The sequence below is a fragment of the Syzygium oleosum genome, unplaced genomic scaffold (genome assembly GCF_021117445.2).
Source record: "Syzygium oleosum isolate NSW1041296 unplaced genomic scaffold, Sole_v2.1 Sole_v2.37, whole genome shotgun sequence".
Taxonomy (NCBI): domain Eukaryota; kingdom Viridiplantae; phylum Streptophyta; class Magnoliopsida; order Myrtales; family Myrtaceae; genus Syzygium; species Syzygium oleosum.
Genome location: NW_026607521.1, coordinates 2,759,481 through 2,785,030, shown reverse-complemented (window position 1 = coordinate 2,785,030; position 25,550 = coordinate 2,759,481). Strand labels below are relative to the sequence as shown.

General features: G+C 42.1%; 4 protein-coding genes across 5 annotated transcripts; 1 reads left to right on the top strand and 3 right to left on the bottom strand.

Annotated features, from left to right (window-relative positions):
- Positions 1 to 252: 252 nt before the first annotated feature.
- On the top strand, positions 253 to 4,363 carry LOC115677131 (MDIS1-interacting receptor like kinase 2-like). Its single transcript, XM_030600199.2, has 2 exons — positions 253 to 3,703; positions 3,945 to 4,363. Exons 1-2 carry the CDS (start codon positions 373 to 375, stop codon positions 4,310 to 4,312), a joined length of 3,699 nt encoding a protein of 1,232 aa, XP_030456059.1. The 5' UTR covers positions 253 to 372; the 3' UTR covers positions 4,313 to 4,363.
- Positions 4,364 to 5,584: 1,221 nt separating this feature from the next.
- LOC115677208 (uncharacterized) lies at positions 5,585 to 9,639 on the bottom strand. Its single transcript, XM_030600328.2, has 4 exons — positions 9,568 to 9,639; positions 8,720 to 9,050; positions 7,252 to 7,506; positions 5,585 to 6,049 (listed from the first exon to the last, which is right to left on the bottom strand). Exons 2-4 carry the CDS (start codon positions 9,038 to 9,040, stop codon positions 5,768 to 5,770), a joined length of 858 nt encoding a protein of 285 aa, XP_030456188.1. The 5' UTR covers positions 9,041 to 9,050; positions 9,568 to 9,639; the 3' UTR covers positions 5,585 to 5,767.
- Positions 9,640 to 10,608: 969 nt separating this feature from the next.
- Positions 10,609 to 17,920, bottom strand: LOC130135760 (cellulose synthase A catalytic subunit 4 [UDP-forming]-like). Its single transcript, XM_056305485.1, has 12 exons — positions 17,747 to 17,920; positions 16,171 to 16,369; positions 15,897 to 16,018; positions 15,711 to 15,777; positions 15,453 to 15,591; positions 14,298 to 14,910; positions 14,062 to 14,199; positions 13,645 to 13,770; positions 13,128 to 13,340; positions 12,526 to 13,041; positions 11,789 to 12,139; positions 10,609 to 11,460 (listed from the first exon to the last, which is right to left on the bottom strand). Exons 1-12 carry the CDS (start codon positions 17,816 to 17,818, stop codon positions 10,879 to 10,881), a joined length of 3,138 nt encoding a protein of 1,045 aa, XP_056161460.1. The 5' UTR covers positions 17,819 to 17,920; the 3' UTR covers positions 10,609 to 10,878.
- An 809-nt stretch (positions 17,921 to 18,729) lies between these two features.
- On the bottom strand, positions 18,730 to 24,981 carry LOC115677083 (protein PHOSPHATE STARVATION RESPONSE 1-like). 2 transcript variants are annotated; one of them, XM_056305513.1, is made up of 9 exons: positions 24,692 to 24,981; positions 23,293 to 23,475; positions 22,558 to 23,203; positions 22,273 to 22,483; positions 22,113 to 22,189; positions 21,945 to 21,984; positions 21,476 to 21,533; positions 19,863 to 19,932; positions 18,730 to 19,494 (listed from the first exon to the last, which is right to left on the bottom strand). In XM_056305513.1, the coding sequence occupies exons 3-9, from the start codon at positions 23,194 to 23,196 to the stop codon at positions 19,132 to 19,134; spliced, it is 1,458 nt and encodes a 485-aa protein (XP_056161488.1). In that variant the 5' UTR covers positions 23,197 to 23,203; positions 23,293 to 23,475; positions 24,692 to 24,981; the 3' UTR covers positions 18,730 to 19,131. The 2 variants fall into 2 exon arrangements, with proteins under 2 accessions (XP_056161488.1, XP_030455999.1); XM_030600139.2 differs by lacking the exon at positions 23,293 to 23,475.
- Between the last annotated feature and the right edge of the window lie 569 nt (positions 24,982 to 25,550).

Below are 25,550 nucleotides of genomic sequence, written 5' to 3'. Positions count from 1 at the left end.
GCACAAACCAAGCACCCTGTCTCTGCACCCATGTGAACTGCTCCTTCCTTAACTCTTTTCCATGACTTCAAAACCAAATGAAGTCGGCATGTCAATGAAAGTGAAGTCATGAAAACCCACTTTTATCTTCTTCTTCTTCTTCTTTTTTATCTTTTATAGTTGGTTAAATTTAGCATAAAGTCTACGGACTCGGCGAGTCAAAACTCACGTCGAAATGAGATTGTATATGACTTCACATGTGCATGCTCAGACGATGCGAGAGGTATTCCCGAAAACACTTTGATTAATTTAGTCCCTAGACAAACCAAAAATAAGTAACAAGAAAGCCAAAGCCCTTTGTGCTATAAAACAATTTGATCCAGCTCCTTTCTCATGAAGTCCAGCAGCACCTTGCTAGGCATGACAAAATCAGCCGCGACCCGCCCTCTCTTCCTCTTCCTCTTCCTCTGTCTCCTCTCCTCGCTTCCATTTCTGGCCTCACCGTCACCGACCACGGAGGCACAAGCTCTTGTCAAATGGAAGAACTCCCTCTCTCCTCCTCCTCCTCCTCCACCACCTTCTCTGAGCTCATGGTCGCTCACCAACATCGCCCGTCTCTGCAACTGGACTGGCGTTGCCTGCAGCAATGGCGGGTCAGTCTCAGAGATCGACCTCTCCGGCTCAAGCCTCGGCGGCACGCTCGATGCGCTCAACTTCACTTCGTTCCCGAACCTGACCCGCTTCGATGTGAGCAACAACAGTCTCGAGGGCCTGATACCGTCCTCGATCGGCAGTCTCTCCAAGCTCAGGTTCTTGGACCTGGGGAGCAATCTCTTTGAAGGTAGCATACCGCCCGAGATAGGCCAATTGCAAGAGATTCGGTACTTGAGCCTCTTGAACAACAGTCTCAATGGTACTATGCCTTACCAGATCAGCAATCTCGGGAAAGTGTGGCACTTGGATCTTGGATCAAACTACTTGAAATCTCCTGACTGGTCGAAATTCTCCGCCATGCCGTCGGTGACTTACCTGAGCCTCTTCCTCAATTCGCTCGATGGCGAATTCCCGGGTTTTGTGGCCGATTGCCAGAACCTGACATACCTCGACCTGTCACAAAACACATTGACCGGCAAAATTCCTGAGGCTGTGTATGCCAACCTGGTGAACCTTGAATACCTCAACCTCACCGCGAATTCACTCCGGGGGCCCATCTCAGGCATATCTAAACTTTCCCGGCTGAAGGAGATCCGAATTGGTAACAATCCGTTCGGCAGTCCGATTCCTGGAGACATAGGATTGCTGTCTGAACTTCAGATGATAGAGATGTACAACAATTCTTTTGAAGGGGCAATTCCTAGCTCCATTGGTCAATTGAGAAAGCTTCAAAAGCTTGATTTGGGGACAAACCGCTTGAACTCTTCAATTCCTTCCGAGCTCGGGCTTTGTTCTAACCTCACTGAGTTAGCCCTCGCCGTGAATTCGATCTCCGGGGAGTTGCCTCTCTCTCTGTCCAATCTGATCAGATTGTCAATATTTGGAGCTTCAGATAATCGCCTGGCAGGTGAGTTATCGCCTTCCTTCTTCACAAATTGGACCGAACTTGTTTCTTTGCAGCTCCAGAACAATTTTCTCTCCGGGAAAATTCCGCCAGAAATCGGAAGCCTAACCAAGCTCAATTACCTCTACTTGTACCACAATTTGCTCTCCGGTTCAATCCCTTCCGGGATCGGGAGCTTTGAGAATTTGCTTGAGTTAGACCTCTCACAGAACAATCTCTCCGGCCAAATCCCTTCAACATTGTGGAACCTCAGCAACCTGCAGATCCTCCAGCTTTTCTCCAACAACCTCACTGGGACTATTCCTCCGGAGGTTGGGAATCTCACTTCAGTGACCATTATCGACCTCAATACGAACCAGCTTTATGGAGAGGTCCCCGAGACTATCTCTCGCCTTGCTAACTTACAGTCAATCTCTTTGTTCACAAACAATTTCTCGGGAGGCATACCACAGGATTTCGGCAAGTACAGCCCTTCTCTGGGCTATGTTGGCTTTTCAAACAACAGCTTCACCGGAGAACTGCCGCCAGACTTATGCAGCGGCTTTGCTCTTCAATATCTCGCCGTCAATGGGAATAACTTCACCGGGCCGCTGCCCGACTGCTTGAGGAATTGTTCAGGGCTAATGAGAGTCCGTCTAGACAACAATCAGTTCACTGCAGATATCTCGAATGCGTTTGGAGTTTATCCGAATCTGGGCTTTATAAGCCTCAGCAACAATCAATTTGTCGGGAATCTCTCAACAGAATGGGGAGAGTGTACGAATCTCACGAATTTGCAGATAGATGGTAATAAAATCGCCGGCCACATCCCGCCGGAGCTCGGGAAATTGTCTCAGTTGCATGTGCTGACTTTGTACGGCAATGAATTGACCGGGGAGATTCCCAACGAGATGGGAAATCTAGGGGAGTTGCTCAACCTGAATTTGAGCAACAACCATCTGACTGGAGATATTCCCATCTCGTTAGGAAACTTGTCGAAGCTCAATCTTCTTGATTTGTCAGAGAACGCATTGAGCGGTAGCATACCGAACGAGCTAGCGAATTGCAAGAATTTACTGAGCTTGAACTTGAGCAACAACAATCTGTCGGGTGTCATATCGCCAGAGCTCGGGAACTTGTACACGCTACAGAACTTCCTAGACCTGAGCCACAATTCACTAGCAGGATCAATTCCTTCCAATCTAGCAAAGCTTACTAAATTGGAAAAGCTCAATCTTTCGCATAACAATTTGTCAGGTACGATCCCCGCTGCTCTCACCAGCATGGTAAGTTTAAGCTCCATAGACTTATCGTACAACCAGCTGACGGGTGCAGTTCCCAGTGGCCTCTTCCAACAAGCACAGGGAAGTGCTTTTATCGGGAATCCGGGCTTGTGTGGAAACGCGACGGGGTTATCTCCTTGTGGGACGAGCAGTAAGTCGACCGACCGAAGGAAAAAGGTTCTGATTGGTGTGATTGTTGGCGTCTGCTGCTTACTACTTCTCGTGACCCTTATTGCTCTGATTCTGGTGCTTTGGCGGCGAAAGGAGCATCTCGATGAAAAGATCAAGAGTCTTATAAAGTATGAGAAATCCGAGACGATCATATGGGAAAGGGGAGCGAAGTTCACATTCAATGACATTGCCAAGGCCACCAATGACTTCAGCGAAGAGTACTGCATCGGAAAAGGTGGGTTCGGGAGCGTTTACAAGGCCGAACTGGCCAGCGGCCAAATCGTTGCTGTCAAAAAGCTCAACGCATTGGAATCGGGCGACGTCCCCATGGTCAACCTCCAGAGTTTCGAGAACGAGATCCGCGTGTTGACCGAGGTCCGGCACCGCAATGTGATCAAGCTCCACGGGTTCTGCTCCAAGAGGGGTAGCATTTACTTGGTCTATGAGTTTGTGGAGAGAGGCAGTGTGGCAAAGGTCTTGCATGGAGGAAAAGGAGCATCTGAACTGGACTGGAGTACAAGAGTGAAGATTGTTCAAGGCGTGGCTCACGCGATCGCCTACCTGCATCACGATTGCTCGCCACCTATCGTCCATCGGGACATCACGCTGAACAACATCTTGCTCGAGTGGGACTTCGAGCCTCGGCTTTCGGATTTCGGGACGGCGAGACTCTTGAATCCAGACACATCGAATTGGACCACAGTGGCTGGATCTTATGGCTACATGGCTCCTGGTAAGTTATATGATCGAATCTAATCATATATTTCGCGGGTACATATGGCCTTGGATTTATCAAATAGCTCTAACTAACATCTCGAATTTGCATTCTTCGTATAATCCTAACAAGACTTTTAGGAAGAGCAGTATAGGTTTTGAAAAATGATTTGTATCAGTGTATCATATAAATTTGGAATTTGGGTATAGCTTGACATTATGGCCATAACATTGATTCATTCTTCTTCTTGGAAAAACAGAATTAGCAGTAACTATGCGGTTGACAGACAAATGCGACGTGTATAGCTTCGGAGTAGTAGCGCTAGAGATTATGATGGGGAAGCATCCAGGGGATCTTCTCTCTTCCCTACAAACAACACAAGCGGCGGAAGACCCAGATTTGCTACTGAAGGACGTGCTCGACCCACGTCTTCCTCCTCCGACCGGCCAACTAGCCGAGGAGGTGGTATCCATTGTCACGGTGGCGCTGGCGTGCACGCAGACGAATCCCGATTCGCGACCCACCATGCGTTTCGTCGCGCAAGAATTATCCGCGCACACTCAAGCTTGCTTGTCCGAGCCCTTAGGCTCCATAACCATCAGCAAGCTATCGAGTTTTCAGAAATAAAACTTCAAGGGATAGCGCAAATCAAATGATATTTCTTTTGTGTTTTCTCCTTCTTCTTCTTCTTCTTCTTCTTCTTTTGTTTGACTTAGCTTGTAATGAAGGAGAAAGAGGGGGGGAGTGTGTACAATGGTGTATATACAAAGACGATAATTTAAAAGAACCCCATCGTAAGGTAGGTGGAACCTTCCGGCCACGAAGTTTGAAGCTGAACGCATGGTGCAGCAACAAGTAGACCTAAATTTTATGACTACTTTTCGGTGTATGCTTCCTTTGACCTTTGACTTTTGCAGCAACTTGGTGTTTTGCAATTTAGCTATCAGCAGACAAAATCAGTAAAGAACCAATATGCATTGCAAAACAAAACGAAATAGCAAACAGAAATTGGTCTCCATCTGACTTTTTAGTTTTGCATTTTGTAGTTCTTAACCCTCGTAAGATTAATAGAAGGGCGTTTCTAGACGATAGCCAAAGCAGTGGTCTAAAAGTGGGAATTTCTGAGATATACATAAGTGATGTGTATCTATGTATGATATCAAATATTGCAAAAATTGTGCCTATTAGGTAGCAACCTAATTAAGCTCAAAATGACAAAATCAATAGCAGAAATGGAAACGAATCAAAAGGGGGAGAAAAATGGATGAAGCAGCCTACCAAGTCCCAATTGCTCTAACGCTTTGAATCGACTTGAACTCATGCCGTTCATATTGTAACGAACGACATAGACTTCAATCCCTAGTGCATTTGACTTTTCCTTTTTTTTCTTCTCTTTTGGGCCTTGTGATGCATTTGATTAGGTAAAAGGAAAATATTTTGCGTGATAAATAAAGATATTTCGTTATAAACATTTTAAGAAAAGCGATATCCTCTTTGCAAGAAAGTCGGTTTGCCCGATCTAAGCTTGTCACTTTCAGTCCCTAAAAAACGTTTTCCAAACACCAGAAAGTCCAAAAACAATTTCTCAAAAACAATCTCCATTCAAACCAATCGACCCTAATGAAAATATTTTTCATGAAAATCATTTTCAAGAAAAATAATTTTCATTTGTTTGATAGTTTAGGGAAATCAATTTCTTTCTTGCTAGAAGTGGAAATCGCTTTCCTCCAATCTAAGCTTCTTATTTTCAATCCATGAAGAACAACTATCGTAAATCGATTAGTTTTCGCCATCCAAACATAGGAAAGTCGAAAAATAATTTCGCGAAAACAGTTTTCCTTCTGACAGACAGTCCCCAAGAGTGCAAAAATTGTCTCTTGATGGAGCATTCCCATGTGATGAGAGAAAATCAACCTTTCTGTGAAATTTTGCACAAAAATCTCCATGACAGATGGTGTAGCAATTACACAAGACAGCTTTCTCATGTCTACCAAAACCGAGCTTTGGATCACTGCCAAACTAGAAGCATGGAATGATATCGCCTTTCATCTAAAATGACTCGGCAACACGAAGAAGAATTGTTCAGAGTTCATCATCATATCTCGAAGATTGGTGAGAAGCTTCTTGGAAGGATCTCGCCATGCGCCTGTACTTCTCAGGACTATCCCACCAGGTCGGGGTATTAATTATTGCCTTCTCTAACCAATACTTATCAACCTCTTCCTTCTCTGTCAGCTTCTTGTAAAATCTTCTCCACTGGTACATCGCACGTCTTAATCTAACGCTCTGACTTCCTCCAAAAAGATACTTGATGTAATCCTTAGCTAGCCGAAACAGCTCCTCTCCAGTTATTATATAGATATACTGCATTGAATGGTCAAAATTAGTTTGTCAACAAGGATGATAAGAAATAACATCAGATGGAACAAAAGCATAGAAATATAAATCAGCCATTGTGTGTATAACACTAATGATATCACATGAACTTGTGCAAGCACCATGATGTAATATTACAAAAAACGTGGGGGACAGACTATGGATCTCTGCTAGAAGATTTGTGTGTTTATCATCTGAAATGTAAAGAGTGATGCTACACTAAAACGATCTATTAAATCGGTATAATAACTGACATAGTAGACTGCAAATGGACCTTTCGAACAAGTGGACCATATTCAAGATCCAGTTACTAAAACTTTTTTTGGTTGACAATTACTACAACTTCACTCTGTACCAATTTAGTCAAGGGTCGATGTAATTGAGGGTTTTCTTTCTCTTCCACTGAAGAAACCGATCTCATTATATCTGACATAATTTGAAATGTATATTTGGACTGTCATTAAAGCATTAATGAGACAGTGATACAGAGGTCTTCAAAAAATGAGAATTACATTATCAATATCAACATGTCGAAGCACGCACTATGATAAAGACATGATTCCCTCTGTCTACCATCATTCCCAGCACCTCCTCTAAATTGACACTACCACCACCAAATCCGACAGCACCACCAGCAACCACTAACCAGGCAATCGCCTCCATCTCCAGAATCGGCGCCACCACCGAGTCTACTTACTTCATCACTATTCGTTAGCATTACCTTTAACTCCTACGCCGCTATGACCACCACCTCAACCTTCAGCAGAACAGAAATTCCCAATAGATAACATCCTCCTCTGCCACAATAACTTCTTCATGATCGCCATTACCATTACATCACCTGCCAGAGTATTACCAGGAGCACCCTCTCAATTATCCCTACTATCGCTGCAGTTACCAATCTATGGACGTACCAACATTTGTCCCCCTTAACTAGCCCCTCATTATCTGTTACATAAATTGTTTGTTTGAGGACATCAAGCAGGCTTACACTTACTTACAGGATTAGATCTTAAGCTATGTTTAATAAACTGAGTTGCCTCTTGCAGGATGTTATTAAGTGCAATATATACTAAAAATTCTTATAGAATGTCCCGGTAATTCATTACTGAAAAAACAGAAAAGGAAGGAACATAAATATCGTATTTTGACAGCAAAAATTTAAACATAAGCAAGTAAAAATACTATACCAGAAATATAAAGCCAAGTGTTGCCAAAACTACTTGCACTGTTTCATCCATGATCCCGGAAAAACCTTCATCGTCAGTTCCACCAGAACCACCACCGCTGCCACCACTACCTCCAGCACCACCAGGTGGTCCTTTGCCGGAGCCTCCATCATCATAGAATTCTTGTTTTTCAAGTTGCTGCCTCAATACATCCTCGATTGACTTGTCTTTGCGAAAACTTCCCATTGCATTCTCAAGAGACTTCCAAGCTGAACCCTAATGACAACCAAATGCTCTCATCGGAACCTTGCAGAGAAAAAACAAAAAAAGAGGGAGAGAAGAAGAGGAGGGGGGGTCGATCGTACGTAGTAAGCTTGTTTAAGTAGATAACTCCCTTATCTTCTTGTAAAGCTTATAAGAGGACAATCAAAGTCATAAACAACACCGACAATGGAATGAAACAAGAAACGAAATAAGGCAAGTCATAATATCTCCAGGTACCTTGATGCCAAAAGAAGAACAGTACAGAATTAAAAGAACCCGATAGCAGATTGTTAATTACAAAATAAGATTTCCACCTTTGCCCTTCCTCAAAAATATAGAACGTGAGAAGCATAAGGTTTTAGCCGATAGAAAATGTTTCTTTGCAGGAACAATGAAGAACATTAGTCATGGAACAAAATTAAATGATGAAGCATTCACGGAAAATTCTCTCTAGAGTTCCTCTTTCTAAGGGTGAGCGCTGAGCATGGCCTGGGTGAGTCAGTTCCAAGGCAAGAACCAAGAACCAACCCTTGGTAACCTTCAGCCAGATCTAACCCCAAACCAGTTCCTTCTCCCCAGCTCTAAGATTTTCCATGCTTCGCATAATCCAGTAGGATTCATCAGCCTTAACTTCCCTTTAGCATCACCACAATGAGTTCCATTCACACTAGAGTTCCTTATCCAGGATTACAACAGAAGCAAGAAGACAGAAAACTTATCATTACGGAAAGGACATTGTTTTCGTCGAGCGAAAAAAAAAAAAAAGACAGAGAAAAAGGAGCCCTTGATAAGAACTTCAGAATAGAGATAGCATAGGACAAATAATTATAGGTTTTGCTCAACCTACCAGGGGGATTGGGCCATTAAACCTGGCTCAGTGTTAAACAGTAAGCTTGACCACCCTAAACTGTACACAGCTTGGCACAAACTACAAATTTGTTCAATCAACTTCAATGATCTCAAGAAACAAAGTGCAACGAGATGCATACACGGCTCAACTGGCTTAAGATCGAAAGGGGGAAGAGCAATCAATGAACCTTTACACATAATCGAGGACCCCTTATTTGGTCTACTCAACGTAGCAGATATACTGTGAACATATAAAATGTTGCCTGCACGACCTCGGATCCATGCCAATGGCACTAGTCAATTTATAAAATGGTGTCCAAGCACTTTATTTACCATAAGCATCATCCAACATCAAATAAGACGGCATATGACTTACCTCATTCTCACTTTCTGATTTTCCTTTGCCACCAAACAAGCCAAGAGGAATCAGTTGATGGTGGTTCAATACAGGTAGACGTGGCTTGTGCTTTGGCACCGGCATAAATTGCGGGGAGAGGAGCTTCCTGGCAGACAGCTTCAAAGATGTCCCAGATGAGCGACCAGCATCGACGGGCAAAACACAATGAGCCGAAGGAAAGCTGCGTGACGGGGACGCCCCATCACGACAGACGAGATAGCCATACGGCTTGACAGCAGCAGCTTGAAAGCAACTCATCGTTTGCCAAACAGAGCAGCTCCCGCCTCGATCACATATCATGCCCTCGCCGCTACACCACAAATCACAAAAGGCCGAGTCGATACTCGCAATTGCCAAGCATTTTTCACCGCAAAGACCGAACGAAACCAAGTACAGGAAAAACCCAATTCATCAGATACGCTAAACAACCCCCCCCCCCCCCAACCCACATCGCCCGCGATACCCGAACGACAATCAGTGTCATGAGCAAAGAGCTCCACAGCATAAGAAGCCAAAGCTAACAATCTCATCCAGTAAGGACACAGACAAAGACGTGTACGCGACAAGCGGTCAGCAAGAAGTTAGCAAAGGGCGCACCACAGATAACATTCAACAGAGCGGAGCGAACATTCAAAGAAATTCTCAGCCGCGACGTCAAAGTTTCGAGCATTAAACCTCGGCAAAACCCATCGGGAAAGCAAAAATTCGACAGCAGGCGAATGGTTTCGGAGACATGATCATGCGAAAGCCCTAAACTTGAGGTGCGGGAAACCTTAGGGATGACGAAACGAGAAAACCCAAGAGACGAAAGAGAGAGAACTCGTCACCTGGCAATGGAGAGAGAGCGACCGACTTGGAGGGAGAGAGGAGAGAGAGAGAGAGAGAGAGAGCTGTGAAATGGTGGATGGAGGCGGAAAGAGCCGGAATTATAAGATGATGTGGTTAAATATTAAAAAAAAATATAAGAAATTTTGTAAATGATCAAAAAAAATAAATGATAATCTACTGATAAACCATTACATTTATTTCGGATTAAGGCGAAAACTCGATGTTAAAAATCTTGCGTTAACTTTTACTGTGGATTTCTTTCTCTTTTGTTTTTTTGTTAATGATGAAAGATTATTAGTTTGTTTCACACATGTTTGCCAACTAAAGATGAATTCTAATGTGTGTATCTTTTACTAGGATGTACTTTGAAGTCATTAAAATTTTGAAAATTTTGATATTTCAAATAAATTATAATATGATTTTTGTATGCCCATCAAATATATCATATTTGTAAAGTTGGGTAGGATTGTTAGGGTTGCGCTCGATGGTATTACATGCGAGCGGATGAAATCTGATATAGCAACATCTGCTGATAATATCTTACTACGTAGCGGTAACTTATCTTAAAAGGCATTTTCCCCGTATGTTCGAAACGGATCTAATGCGTTTTCATTAAATTAGTATAATCGTATCGTATTAATATGTTTGGGCATAATAATGACGATCATATCACGATATGTACCACGTACAAATTACATGTGATAGCCTTGCTTCTAATAACAGTTCTCGTTAGAATAGCTACTATAATCGAACTACATAGCTATTCCCAAAATATGTTCTTTCTCTCTCTTACTCTGAAATGGTGGTATGATCAGCAGCAATTAAAAATTATTTCATAGAAAACATAATTACATAGTCAAGGTGATTATGATTTAGTCAAGGTGATTATGATTATCAAATTAATAAATAAATATCACAATTACTTTATGAAAATATAATGTGATGTAAATTATTAATCGGACGAAAGGCCAAATTTCTTGCAGAACTAAATGATAAGAGAAAGTTAAGAAAAATGAAAGGTCGTTCCTTAGGCGCTGCAATTCCTGGAATAAGGTTGTCTCTATTATTAACAACAGATGGATGCCAAGTGCTTAATTTTGAGCATAATATATTGCAAAAAGTTCAAAACCAGGACTCTGCACATGCCAGTTCCAACATACTCTTCAAGCAAACCCCTAGAGATTTCAATCGGGAAGATTCCCCCTAGTGCATGATCATATGTCCCAAGTACGAGACAGAAAGAAACAGCTTAAGCGACACCTCCAATCGGGTCGAAGAGAAGGCGTGTTGAATGAAGTCCAGTAGCAGAATCAGCATTCCACCCCGCACGGTTTGAGAATCGGACCGGTTTGCTTTGGCAAGAACGGATCGATCCGGACCCAGACCAATGAGAAAATAGAGGCGAGAAGTACGGACCAAAGGACCACGATCGTGGGTGTCCTGTTCTGTCTTCCCATCAGACCTTTGAGGAAAGGGTAGAGATGGACAATCACCCAAAAGGCGAAGAAGAGCTTCCCAAACAGAGGGCCCCATGATCCGTATCCGTTGTTTATAGCATCCGAAACACCGGCGACAACACCAACCATGTTCAAGATTATTAGGGTAGTCGGTGGTATGAGCAGGGTAGTCCACTTGAAAAGGTAGAGCTCACCAAACTCGCTGTCTTCGGCTGCCTTTGCTGTAACAGTGAAGTTAGTATCAACTCCAGCAAGCACCTTGAGGAGGCCTTGGAATACAGCGAAGAGGTGTGCAGATACACCACCGATGACCCAGAATTGTTCATTACGCCACCAGTCCTCAATGCCGACGCCACTCCACCGTAGTTCAAGCACGCCTGTGGCTATGATGGATAGAAAAAGGGCCAAGAACCATATGCTCGCAAAGTTATTGAGCTGTCAAAGGTAAGGTTGATTAGAATAACTGGGACAGACAAAAACAAAGAGAATGTTGGACCAAGGAATAGTCCTTATCATTCTGGAAGATAACTTTTAGGGCACTCTCTAGTGCATCCTTGAGAAACTAACTGAATAATGTCAATTTATTACAATGAACATTACTATGAACAACTGGACAAACATAAAGCACTGATCCTTAGTAGTGCACCAATTTGAGGGTGTCATGCCACCAAAAATTTAAAAATTCTATCACTCAAATAGCCTGAATGAGGATGTTAAGGTGTGTGAGTGTAGACTTTTCAAAAGTTATCCTTAATGAACTTACCGTGGGGATAATGAATTTCCCAGTCAGAAGGCAAACGGCAGGTATTGTACAGTAGGCAAGCAAGGGAATAGAAGTGAAAGGGTAGACGATGGTGTTGATATAGGCAAGCCTCTCGAGATATTTGAGTTTTCCTCCATAAGCATACCACAAGGGACAATGGCGACTGAGGAAAATCTCAACAGAGCCAAGAGCCCATCTCAGAACTTGATGGAGTCGATCTGACAGATTTATAGGTGCTGATCCCTTGAAAGCTGGTCTTTTGGGCATGCAATACACGGACTTCCATCCTCTACAATGCATCTTGAAGCCTGTCAAGATATCTTCTGTAACTGAGCCATAAATCCATCCAATCTGCCAAAGGAAAGTACAGTTTTCAGTTTCATTTCGCGAAACAACAATAAAGAATACTTGAGCCAGTTTCTGACGGTAAATTGTTTTGAGTGAATTCAGCAACATTTTCCAAATAATTCAACAATGAGCTTCTCTGATGACTAAACTTCTCAAAACTTCACAAGCAAAAATTCTCTAAAACAATCAGTAATTTCACAAATAATATGGAGGCACACTAGTAATTCTTCCCTGAAAAGTCATTTCCAGCTCAAGGAACCATAAGGATGCCCTTACTAATTTCCATTAAAAAGGGGAAGCTAAGTAAGAAGTTAGAAGATATTCAATGATAAAAAGTAAGAAAACGAAGTACTCATGAATATAGGGAGCCTTAACCAGACTGCACTTGCCTCTTTGCCCCATTCTGTTTTCTCTTCATAGCCACAACTTATAACATGGATAGCTTCCTTAATAAGTGAAGTGGAGTTAGTCCCTTCTGGCAAGCCACCATCTTCCATTAGTGTGGAGGCAATGAATACAGGCGACTGTCCAAACCGCTTCTCAAAATTCTTCTGAGACATAAGCGATGATTTTTCTAGCTCATCATAACCCTCAAGTCCTTCTTCAATGTCTTCTAGATCAAAGACAGGTCCAGACCCTTTCTTCTTCAAGTAGTTCTTTCCTGTCATCTTTTTCTTCTTCGTGTAAACAGACCCAAGCAAACTTGTGTCATCCTTCTTCTTTGACTTTGACTTCCTTGAACCACCGCAGCAACAGCAGCACCATGAAGGCCAGCAATCACATGTCATCTTTGGCCGCTTTTGGGACACTGGCGGATCATACCCATACAATGCCTGCCGATTGAACACACATCCAGTTCCAACATATACTGGTCCTTGAATCCCGTCGAGCCCTCTCATGTTGATCTGAAAGTGACACAAAGGCACATTCAGTCCCTTTACCTATTTGGAGAATAGGGATCGAAAGAAGGATAGAATCACTGCACACTTACATCAAAGAAAACTATGTTCCTATTAGCATATCTGTCATGTCGATCAATGCCATCGAACCTCTGAGGGAATTGAACATAGCAAAGCTTCTTTCCAAGTTGGGGATCCATTAGAAAACACATAGCTTCCCTGACAGCCTTACTGTTGTTGATGTAATGGTCACAATCCAAGTTCAACAAGAATGGTGCATTTGTTAGCACCGCTGACACTCGAACCTATGAAAAATATGGTTGTTGAGGCATTCAGTTCATTCAGCAGGTTCAAGAAACAGGCAAGTAATAGAATGCGATGTGCTAAGACAAGATAAACTTTGAAATAGAGGCCACATATGTCACATCAAATAACTAAGAACTAACCTTAGCATTTAGTGTCGCAGGTCTTCTAAGGAACATATATTTTTATCTTGTTGGTCTCTCAATGAATTAATTTGTATTTCAACACCAATATGATTATATGAGACAAAATTTTTCCATTGCAGGACAGCGTGAAATGCTTGGACAATAGTCATAAGGAACTCACGAGAGCATTCATTGCACCAGCCTTCTTGTGGTGCTGGTAACCAGGTCGCTTCTCACGTGACACATATACAAGTCGAGGCAACTCCTTGCCTTCCACATCCAATGCTCCAGCACTTCCCAAATAAACCTATAAAATACATGTATGTGAGCATTCTGTCATCCATGATAAAAACTGAATTTCTATACAACCGTTGTTAATTTGTTCATACAAGTTGACATTGCCCATAGCAACAGTCTGTTCTTCTTGTCTTTTGCTGCACCTACTTCTAATTTCAGAGAAGATATTGCTGAAAGCATCTAATAAACAGAAACCTATCATAATTCTTTATGTAGGGAGACTAACAAGCCTCGCAAAAAGATGTGGAGTCATGTTTTCTGCACTGTCATTAGTTTTTCTCTTAAATGCACAAACAATTACCTGGATCATGCCAGGATGATCACGTGTATTGTTTCCAGGCCAGGGGGTACCATCTTGCATTACCCATCCTTCTTCAGGTTTTTTCTGAGCTTTTGCCACCAGTGCATTGACCCTCACTTTGAACTCTTCATACTCTCTCTACATCACATACGAGAGACACCCCGACTCTCAGTGGATTTCACAACAAAAAGGAAGAAGAAGATTCAGCATTCAAACAAATAAAAGCTGCTTCTTACTTTCATGGCTCTGCGTTCCTTCACAAAGCTGGGTTCCACCTTATCTTTCAGGTAATCAATCTTTTGGGAAAAGTAAAACTCTGGAGTCCTCGGCTCGATGCTATACTTCTTGCAGAATGGAACCCACCTCCTCGCGAACTCAGCAGTTTCAGAGAGAGTGTCAAAAAGCAGCATCGAAGCACCATCATCAGATACATAGCAGCAAATTTTGTCCACCGGGTAATCAACGGACAAGATAGAGAGGACAGTATTTGCAGTGATTATTGGTGGTTCCTTAAGAGGGTCCACAGTACTCACGAACACATCCACAGGGGCTAAGCGATTGGGCTCACCCTCCCGCTCAAACCTTATGGATAATCTATCCAAATAAGTTTCTCTATTTATCGGGTTCCATTTAGGGAATTGATCAAGAATCCATGAAAGAGCAAACCATGTTTCACATATAACTGAGATAAGCCATAGAGGGAATGCATCAGTTGCAGGGGTTAAGATACGGAAATGGAGGAAAAAGCATAGGACTACGAGGCGCAGGACGATGACAATTCGGTATGGGCTTATCTTGCTCGAAGAAATTGGTACTTTTCTCCAAAGTGGTTGCCGAGCTTCAGCCATCCTGCAAAATTTACATGAAGAAGAATAAGCTTTCATTTAGCACGTGCCACCAACTTTAAATAGCTGTAATGCGTCTGCCTTGCATTATGTGAGTCCTTTGAGAGGTAAGAGTATCAGATCTTTCGCAAGGACTTCCAAAGGTGTATTTTGGCATTTGATAAGGAGCACACGTTTTGCACTTGAAAGTACATTTGAAACATTTTGAAACAAGTCCACGCGCTGAAGTTTTTTCCATGATGTGTGAAGCTATATCCTTTCTTATTTTTAATGTTGAAAATACCCCCAAAGCATGTGTTTGATCGGATCATCAAGGACCCGATTCAGAGTTTCAGCAAATAGATCCGTTGCCTCTTTCCCAAACAACAAAGAACTCTTTAACTCCTCATCAAATGTTAGACTTCGATGGACAAGCCAGTGTCGCCTAAGAAAAAATTTTCTTGGCTGTCATTTTGCACAGAGCAGTAGCAGTGAATCATGGATACCCCACTAAAATCACGGAGAATCGATAAGTCCCAAAGGAACAAAATTTTGCGGAGAACTTACAGGTATTCATCTTCCTCTCCATCGCCATTCCCGCCATCGTCCTTGCTCACTAAGCCTCTCTTTTCTTGCCTGATTTTCCACTTCTCTATCCTCTCTTTCCACTCCGCATTACCTTCTCCTTCCAACTCCGCACCGACAACTACAGAACCAGAACACACGGGAGTACTTCACTTTGTCCGACCGCCAACATACACACAAACACCACCCGAACAACACTAAAGAGGATAAGCCAACCATCAAACAACTAATCAGACTCACCGCTTCCAGCCGAAGAGAAAACCTGACCATTTGGATGGACTTGCGGCGCATGATTGTCCCCATTCTCCTGCGATAACCGTCAATCGATCAGCCATCTTCATTTCAAATCCGGCCTCTCTTTTTCCATCTAACAGAACGCCAAAATTAGAAAATCCGAAATAGAGCAGAGATCGAGCTGGCCATTACCGAATGATCAAAAGCATGGACGCGGACTTCGTTCTCGCCGCGGTTCCTGAGCTGAAACTCGTCCTCGAAATCGTCGCCGTCGAAGTTGTCGTCCTCATCGTCCCCCGCAACGCGAGGGCACCCTGCGAAACCCGCACAACAAAAAGACAGAAAAAAAATCCCGTCACTCGAGGAAGCGATCCCGACCGACCGGCGACCGGCCGACCGACCGAACCCGCCGTCGGTCGGCGGCGGCGGCGGCGCGAAGAGCGAAGAGGGGGGCTCCGGATCGGACCTTTGTGGCGCTTGTAGCGGGCGTTGCACTGGGGGCAGCACTGGTTGCCGTCGCTCCGCTCGTACTCGTAGCACGGCCGGCAGACGGGGAAGCCGCACTCGTGGCAGGCGGCGAACGGAGCGCCGTCGTCCTTCAGGCCGATCTCGTCGCCGCAGACTCGGCAGGTTTTCGACGGATTTTGGCGGGGAGGGGAGCGATGCTGGGGAAGTTCAAAAAAAAAATAGAAAATGAAAATGGAAAAAGGAGGTAAAAACCCGAATTACATTTTTTTTTTCCAATTTCACGACTTATTAAGTTATAGGGATATGTGCACTAGAAGTCCCAAAACTTGTCACAAAAGTGAAATTGAGTCCTAAAACTTTCAAAAAGTGCAAACAAGTCCTAAAACTTGTCACGAAAATGCACTTGAGTCTTAAAACTTTCAAAAAGTGCAAATAAGTCCTAAAACTTGTCACGAAAGTGTAAACAAGTCCTAAAACTTGTCACGAAAATGTAAATAAGTTTTAAAACTTTCAAAAAATACAATCAATGGAATGACTTGATTGAACCAATTTGACAAGTTTTAGGACTTGTTTGCACTTTCGTAATAAGTTTTAGGACTCAAGTGCACTTTCGTAACAAGTTTTAAAACTTGTTTGCACTTTTTGAAAGTTTTAGGACTCAATTGCATTTTCGCGACAAGTTTTAGGACTTTGAATGCACTTATCCCTTAGTTATAAGCACGTGTAATAATAATCATTTTATTGCTCCATAATAAATTAAAAAAATTTAAAATTTGAGAAGAAAACGAAATGATAAAAATAAAATATTGTGAATTTCTCGCCCCTTGCTTTTTTTTAGATAGCTTCCCGGCACTAATCGGATCGATCTATTTCAATTTATTCGATGGCTTTGAACTGAATTTAATAATTTCGCATTATCTTAGAATTTGTGCAAAGTCAATTGTAATCGAGGGGCGATCGTTTTGATAAATTAGTTCTTGCAACTGAATTTTTTGAATATATTATGTGAGTGGTGGTGCTAGTGGAAGAAATTACACCATCAATTATAGATCTAACAAGCACCCGCCTAATGTCGAGAGCCCAATTTTGACGGGTTAACGTTATGCTTATATAAACTTATATATGAATCGATTTCCCGGGTGATGCGATAATCTGTAACTAGAAGTTTAGATAGGTGATCGTAATCGACCTTGGAAAAAGAGCTTGCTATATTATCTTATATAATAGATATAGTAAATAAATGATATCATTACTCCTTTTGCATACTCTTTTATATTGATGGACCAAAAATTCTCTAGTATCTAGTGAAGAATTTTCATGTGATTACGAAATAATCGTGATGAACAGGGGACGATATAACACAAGATGAAAGAACATGTAAGCAAAAATTTCGAGCATGCATTCAATACGATGTCGGTGTAACATCGCGACACATGATGATTCGTTAGCTCGCAAGAATTTTACGACGAGAATTTCCGAGGATAAAAGAGAGTAAAAGAATGGAATAAACATATGGTAACCAGCTGGTGAAAATGGATGGAAACAAGAGGAGGATGGGGGGGGTGGCTACGTACTTCGTCCGCCGCGCCGCCATGCGCGACGTGGAGCTCGTTCCGGGAGTGAGAGCCCACGGCGAAGCCGGACATGGTGTTGGAGGCGGCCACGGGCGAGCGATCACGAAGAAGGAGCGCCGAGACGAGACAACGAGAAGGTACGAGAGAGAGAGAGCTCACCGGGTTGCATCATATATGGAAGAGAGCGAGGAACAGAAAAGGGTTTTGCTTGAGAGTGCGTGTGAGTGTGCGCTGTGCATCTACCAAACGGTGAGGTGGGAGGTCGTAGGTTTGAGTTGAAGAGACGTCAATTTTTGCAGGTTCTGGTGGAGGGAGGGGAGGGGAGAGATTGCTTGTTAGCTCTGCAGCTGCTTCGATAACTTCGATTCCAAGGCTGTCTTGAAACGCTGACGCTAACTCTCTTCCAAACTATGACAGCGTTATTTTATGGGGACATTGCACTGCAATCCCGTACCCTCTGTATACATGTATGTATACGGTTTTTACTGCAGTCCCGTTGTCACTTGATGATCATCATCGATTATCGGGCGGCGTCGAATTGGATCCGGCAAAGCCGGCAAAGCAAAACCTACGACTGACCCCCGTTTCATGAGGACTGATTCTGCAATGATAAAATCCGCCGATGTCAGTACGAGGGCTGCGTTTTCGCCCATTTTTTTTTGGTTGGTGAAGCTTCGCGTATCGAAGTACTTGGCGAGTTTGAAAAATGAGCGATCGCTTTTATGCAAAGTTAACTAAAAATAAATATACACGATGCCAATCTATGTAATCATAAGGAAGAAGTTTTCTCATGTCCTTTGATTTGTGTACCTCTATGCATGCCTATTGCTGACTTACCATTACGAGTTGGGTCTTTGTTCCCCAATCGCAACCCCTGTTTTTAACTTTTCCAATTTTAATATCGATAGTAGCTCATTCTCTGCTAAGTACCATAAGAAGAAGAGATGGGTAATCTCATCAAATATTTCAATAAAAGAGCAAAATCCAAGCAAAGCGCTTCATCTTCCATTCATCCGGAAGTAGCAGATATAAGAGGATACCATTCAATACATATGAATCATCAAAGTGCAGCATCCCCACATGTTATCGGGATTAGAGACTTCCAAATCTCTTGTAGCCAGACAGAAAACTGATGCGCCAGGGCCGACACCATGTTCGGCTAATGCGAAAGCCGCTACTAAGTAGTGATACTTTGGTCAGCTGAATTACATATATCTATTGCAGCAAATAGAGACAATGAAAAATGCAGACATAATAAGCATTGAATTTCAATGCTCCATGTGAAAAAGCTGAGAATAACATCATGAACGACGCATTTCTTCCTTTCGTTTGGTTTGACATTCTCACCGCAAATTTGCAATGCTGAGTTGGGATAAATCATAACCTCAAGCATGCATTTTCTGACGCTTTGAAGGCTGAGAAGACGACTCACGCATCCCTTGCTCGGGACTCTCGAGAGAGACGGCTGCAGGTTCGCTTTGCATCCCCCCCTGCTCCTGCAAACATTCTCTAGGAGCAACGTTGCTATCATTGACAGGATCGATATCAGTTTTTTCTGGCTCCTCCTTGGATTCTTCATATTCGCCTTTTCCAGGGGAGTCTTGAAGTTCTCCAGAAGGCGCAGAGTGATTGTCTAAAGTAGAAGAAGATTCTTTCAGCTTGTTCATTCCTGATTGGCTCTGCTTCTCGAACATCTTCTGGAGGTATCTCCCCTGCTCTTCAATCTGAAGCTGGAGTTTCCTCTGAATCTGCAACAAATGAAAAAAGAGAATGAATCAAACAAAGAAGTTGTCCACTAAACCAGTTAAGTTTCCACAACATCCAAGTAGCAGTCTGCGCTAAGGAGACCTTTCTAGATGGGTAACATGCAGTTAAAGTTACAGGCATGCTCCTACCAAATGCTTGCTAAATGAGTCCCAAAGCTGAACAAGCTCCACAGTCTATGCGAATACTCCAAAAAAAAAAAAACGGAGGGAAATACTCATGTCCTAATGTCAGCACTGGAACATAAAGAATAAACGCGAAGATAGTGACAACTTGGTTGAACGAACCACCAAATATTTTTCTCGTCATTAGCTCAATCCAAACCACGATAAAAATATCTGAGAAGTTATACCTCAAGTTGTTCATGTAGCCGCTTCTGTACTTCCATCTGCATTCTCAAAGCTTCAGTGATCTCCATGCTCCTAAAATTCAAGCAAAACTTAATGAGTTCTTTCACAATTGCTTGATAGATAAGAGACAAACCACAAATCAAATCCAGCTGTTCAACTGCCTTTGCGTCGTCTTCAAGGTCCACAACCCAGTTAGCTACATAATATGGAAAATGAGTATAATGCATGAATCAACTGACATCACACTTATCTTTCTTTGTTGGTCATATATATAGGACAACACCGACATTCTTGGACGGAGCTGGAGCAATTAGGCAGTGGGGGAAAAATTGCAAAAGAGATTACAACACATTATGTAATTGCTTTTTTTTTCTATGAAATGTGCATAAGAGCTAGAAGTTGAACAATTAGCAGGTAACTTAGTACAAAGGGATTTGCTTTATTTCAGATAATCTTGTGGATGCCAAAAAGAGAGCTAGTTTGGATTATCAGAGCAAAATGTGGGTCAAAGCCTAGAACTTATGAATGAATCAGTTTTCTTATAAGAAGAGAAAATATACTAAAATTTTAAATATCAAATTACAGTGGGGGCAATTGCCTCCACTACATAAGCTGTGGCGCCATCCTGACGAGATTAGGCAATATACAAAAGATCCTTTATGATCTAGTACTGCAGAAGCTAGGACTATCAATAAATTGATGAGCGGCTGGGGAAATCACAAAGGGTTAACCACGACAGTCAGATTCCTCTAACAGAGTAGACAGGTGAAAACCATTTACTGGGAGAATCGCACCATTAGACATCAGTAAAAGAACAGAAATCCATCACTTGAAATAATTTCCACTTAGCTCCGATTGCAGTTGTATCACTTTTCTGTATTTTCTAAAATCATATTAAATCATTTATGAATTTACAGTCGCATTCAAAAATTAGTGGTTCCCATCATCCTAAATCCTTATTAGCCAGATAGACTAAATCTGCCTTAAACAAAGAAATATGGAGTAATAAGTACTTCAATCATTAGCTACATATAGGTTTGTTTAAACAGTTGGTCGTTTGAGAGTAGACAAATAAGACCCATTTAATAGAAAAACAGCACTCCTAGACATATGGGAAAGAGCAAAATCCCATCTTTTAAAAAAATCTGCAAGTTCCTCCAATTAAGGTTATCACTTTGGTATGTCGTTTCAGAATGCACATTGAATGATTCACAAATATAAAGTCACATTTTAAAAGCTAATGGTTCTGATTTCTCTTAAATCCCGGCTTTTGTAATTAATTTAAAGTCTTTACATTAGCTAAATGATCTGCATTCAACAAAAAACTATGGAGCAATAGGTACATTGATCAGCAGCTACATATAAGTTTATAGAACAGGTTGGGTGTTTAGGCGATTCAACCAAACTGCATACTGTCACCATTCTTTCTTATGAAGGGACCAAGTGAAAACATCACTTGGAATCTATTCTAGGTCCAGGAAACAGACCAGATATTTTTATGCTATACTATAACCAAAGACAATCTGCTCAGCTGATACATATGCTTTTTTAGGCATCTAGGAAATATAGGGAAAAAAAGGAAGAGAAATATGGGATGGAGCAGCAATGCACTTACGTCTTTAGATCAAGGGTTGACAATTCTTCAATAGGAGTCAATCTTCTCTCTGATGACCCTGAAAGAAGAAAATAGCAAAAATTTTAATTCATCATTTTTCCACTGAAGCGTGTACAAAGAATGAGTAGAACAAATATTAATAAGAAAAAGAGTTTAGAAAAGAAGGGCACTTAAGCACAAAACAAAGGATAATGGGCGGGGGAGTACTTGAAAATATACTTGTGACCTAGCATCAGAGCAAAATTAAACAGAACCTTGCGAATTAGGACATTTTCTAACCTAACCCCATAAACCATTCTCCACAGCATTAACTCCAAACACAAGGCACACCCAGTCCATCCGCATATATGACACAAACCCCTATATAAATCTAATGTATTTCAGGAATATGGTAAATTCAACAGAGGAACCAAGTGAGTGTGAGAATAAGCTCGAAAGATGTGGAAACCCAGAAGCATGAGCTATATACCTTCTGAACAATCTGGTCTATATCTTGCTGTTCTATACTTCTGCAATAAAAGTTAGAACAACTTAAACCAACAAAAAGAAGAGAGTTCAATGAAAAAGAACAGAGGATTTATAGTGAAGATCTCAACCGGAGAAATTTAATTTGACCAGAGAAAAAAAAGTCACGCACCTGTAAGTGGCTTTTTACATGATAGATCGTCAGCCCTTCAACTTTCATGAGTTTTAGCACACCCTTAGGTGTGGCTCCTGAAACATAAGTTAACAGAATGAACAATTGACTCTTGGTAACTTCTTAATATTAGATATCCATAGCTTGGACAATGACATACGTTCACTGCCACCGAGTTTACTGACAGCCTCCACAAAAGCCTCATGAAGTTCTGGTGTCCAGCGCATACGTGCCTTGGCTGCAGTACTATTTGCCGTGGATGAAGAGTTGTTGGCAGTATGGATATCGCCCGATGAAGCAGGAAGCTCTTGATGTAATCGTGTCTGATGTGCTGAAAGACTTGATGGTGATTTGTTGACCCCGCATGCCATCTGCAGTGACACAACAAGCAAGTTAAAGAATTAGAATCACCAAAGTTGCCAATATTGTCAGCATGCTTTCCAACCTTTGATTCTGGATTAGAGTAGTTGGTTTCGCCAAGAAGCTCATCCCAATTTGGTGTCAAATCGTCATCTTCATTGATTAGCTGATCTGCCCATTCCTGCCAATTGTTTGGTTTACTTAAGTCCTCAGATGCCAGGACACCAATCCCATCACCACTTTCCATCTCATTGTTCTGAAAGGGAGAATTCACGGGAAAATCATATATGCATGGTAATGCATCTGAACCCCAAGATGCCTTCTCATTGTTAGCATACTGTGTTGAAGCTTCAGCTTGAAGAAGCTCAGCATCAGCAGAAGATTTTATTATATAAGTCGGTCTACCACTTGTTGACTGAGAAATAAAGGGAGCACTTCCTGAATGCTTTTCCGGAGGAGCAACAGATGAGTAATGAAGACCCGTTGAGTATCCAGAGGTCGATGAACACATATGACCAACTGCCCCACCACTGGACTGCAGAGGAGTTCCAGGAGATAGAGAACTTGACATGGTAACCTGATGAGAATCTGGAAGCTTGGGATATCTCTCTTCAAAATGAGTTGGAAGAACCGGAGAGGATGAAGACATTACTCCTGAGGCCCTCACATTATTCAGCTGCTGCATACCAGGTTTTGGAAGCGAATAAGTATGGCTTGCTTCCATTATGCTCCTACAATCAAGAAACATAGATAAAATCAGTTTGCAACTAACTGAGTAGTGTAATGTGTGTAATATGGCAAAAATGTAGCACGTTCCCGCCGGCTTCTTTCCTCAATCTTTATATGCACCGGACAAGCTCATCAATTTGGACACAAAAAGGCATGAAAAAGGCCTTATGTCAACTCCATGATAAAATTTCTCAATTGGTAAGCTTATCAGCAGAGGATACGATCTTTAGTGAAAACATTAAGTACTGAGAAATTAGGAAACTGCAGCCCAAGCCTATAAACAAATTAAGTTCCACAGTCAAAAGATATTACCGTTGTCATCAAAGAATTTGACAAAGTGCACTAGTGAATGGGAAGCATAATTTTTCAGCTGATTGAGCCCTTTTGGTGGCAAATCAGCCAACAAACTCATACTATTTTACATCACAATCCCCAGTGAAAACATATTGCTACTTGTAAGAGCCGAACCAAACAGAAAGTATCGCTACTAGAGAACTCTGCTTTATTATATTGTACTTATCTCAGGTCGATACACCAAGATAAATGAAAAGACACGAATGAATAGCCAGACACCGGTTGAAAGCCATCAGAGACTAACCACATTCTTCAAACTTAAAGCAAATAGTTGAAGCCCACCCATCACTACAAGTCTACATTACCATCACACTTGGGTCACGGGAGGGAATAGGAAAGTAATGCAGTAACAGTTCCCTGGGAATATAAATATAAACATATCAAAATAGGCATGGATCTTAACAAGAAGACTGATAAGCATATGATAGAATTTCCATCAAGAATAAACCCGGAATGAAATGGTTCTTCCACTGTCCCACTCATATTGCAGCCCGGACATTCATCCTAGTGGGCTGGTATTGGACATGTGGTGGCATCAATAAATGGACTCGAATCTCACTCTACCAAACGGGAATATTCTCTTTATCCATTCACCAAAAGGAGAAGAATACTGACTTTTAGTTGACAACCTACATGGTAAGCTAACTGACATTTGTGAAAATGATTCACCCATGAATTTGACAGGCACAACTAAATTGTTCCGCTCGAGGGTGAGCTATGGACTCCAAAGTCCTTCAAGGAAGGTGCCCGCCGTGGACTTCACGCCTTAAAAATGCAGGCTTTGGGCTCGAAGAGCTTCAAAATAACGACAACGAACAGCAAAATTTCTCAGACAAAGACTTTGAAAGAAGAAAGCGGATATGAAAGGTTTTTTTTTTCCCAAACTCTGTTCTCACGAAGTCACAAGAACAACCAGCGACAGTAATCCGAGACAGAAATTGTTCCACTGAATTATCCGACGGCAACGTTTGCCCGAGTCTCGGCTTCACCTAGGACTCAGAAAATGAAAAAAAAAAAATTTCAAGGCGGATATCGCGCGCGAACACTCGCGGACTCCATTCACAACCACAGCTCAAACAGAATCGAACGAAAGCTTGAAGAAACTCCATCCTGTTCTGCTACCACAAGCACCCTACCTCGCCCGTCCGCGATCAATCTCCTCGAGATTCGACCCGAATTGCAGCCGAAACCGACCGAGCCGCCGAGCGATCGGCCATTGCTCCTCGCCGCTCCCCGGAGAGCCTCGGTCACGGCGGCGGGAGGAGAGGGGAGGGGAGGAGGGGCCCGGCGCGCGGTGGTGGATGGCGGAGAAGCTCGCCGGCTCCGGCTTCGCGGCGTCGAGGGCTGTTCGCAGTTTCCGCCACAGGCCACCCCCTCCGTCGTTGATCTCTAAAGCAATATACAGGGGTGTCTCTCTCTCTCTCTCTCTCTCTCTTCCTATTATTCTGTTCTCCTTTCCTGGAATTTTAGGCCTCCCCCAAATTAATGCAAATACTTTTAAAAAGCACTTCTTTTTTATCTCAACAGTAAGAAAAATATATAAAAAAATAGTTAATACCACGAGAACCTCACAAACTGATACACTCGTGATCAATTTACTCTAAACTACCATAAACTAGTACACCGTTAACAAATTTACTCTCCGTTAGTTTCGGTTAATTTTTACCGTCGAATTACTAAATTGGATAACACGTGATAGTTGACGGGAATACGGGTTTGAGGTTTTATCTTCATTTGTCACATGTGTACCATCTTGTGGTTTTTCGTTATATTAATCCAATTTAACGGAAACTAACAAAGAGTAAATTTTTCGCAAATGTACCAATTTGAGATTTTTGGTAGTCAAAAAATTAGTTTATGATAAATTTGTCACGGATATACCAGTTTTAGGGTTTTTTGGGTAAATATGAGATTTTTTGTGATATTAATTAATGGTCCAAAAAAAAATTGAGGTAACTCATATTTAAAATGTGAAAGGACGTAAGCTAAAATAAA

What these genes read in the sequence shown, in the direction of transcription:
- LOC115677083 (XM_056305513.1), bottom strand. Translation starts at nt 23,196, where the DNA reads ATGGAAGCAAGCCATACTTATTCGCTTCCAAAACCTGGTATGCAGCAG. An exon ending in TCAACCCTTGATCTAAAGAC is followed by an intron (nt 19,933 to 21,475) that starts GTAAGTGCATTG and finishes CTTGAATTTTAG; the next exon opens with GAGCATGGAGATCACTGAAG. An exon ending in GGCTACATGAACAACTTGAG is followed by an intron (nt 19,495 to 19,862) that starts GTATAACTTCTC and finishes CATTTGTTGCAG; the next exon opens with ATTCAGAGGAAACTCCAGCT.
- LOC115677208 (XM_030600328.2), bottom strand. Translation starts at nt 9,040, where the DNA reads ATGATATGTGATCGAGGCGGGAGCTGCTCTGTTTGGCAAACGATGAGT. An exon ending in AATCAGAAAGTGAGAATGAG is followed by an intron (nt 7,507 to 8,719) that starts GTAAGTCATATG and finishes GGTTGTCATTAG; the next exon opens with GGTTCAGCTTGGAAGTCTCT. An exon ending in CACTTGGCTTTATATTTCTG is followed by an intron (nt 6,050 to 7,251) that starts GTATAGTATTTT and finishes CATTCAATGCAG; the next exon opens with TATATCTATATAATAACTGG.
- LOC115677131 (XM_030600199.2), top strand. Translation starts at nt 373, where the DNA reads ATGAAGTCCAGCAGCACCTTGCTAGGCATGACAAAATCAGCCGCGACC. An exon ending in TTATGGCTACATGGCTCCTG is followed by an intron (nt 3,704 to 3,944) that starts GTAAGTTATATG and finishes TTGGAAAAACAG; the next exon opens with AATTAGCAGTAACTATGCGG.
- LOC130135760 (XM_056305485.1), bottom strand. Translation starts at nt 17,818, where the DNA reads ATGTCCGGCTTCGCCGTGGGCTCTCACTCCCGGAACGAGCTCCACGTC. An exon ending in ATCATCCTGGCATGATCCAG is followed by an intron (nt 13,771 to 14,061) that starts GTAATTGTTTGT and finishes TGTATTTTATAG; the next exon opens with GTTTATTTGGGAAGTGCTGG. An exon ending in GGAAATTCATTATCCCCACG is followed by an intron (nt 11,461 to 11,788) that starts GTAAGTTCATTA and finishes TACCTTTGACAG; the next exon opens with CTCAATAACTTTGCGAGCAT.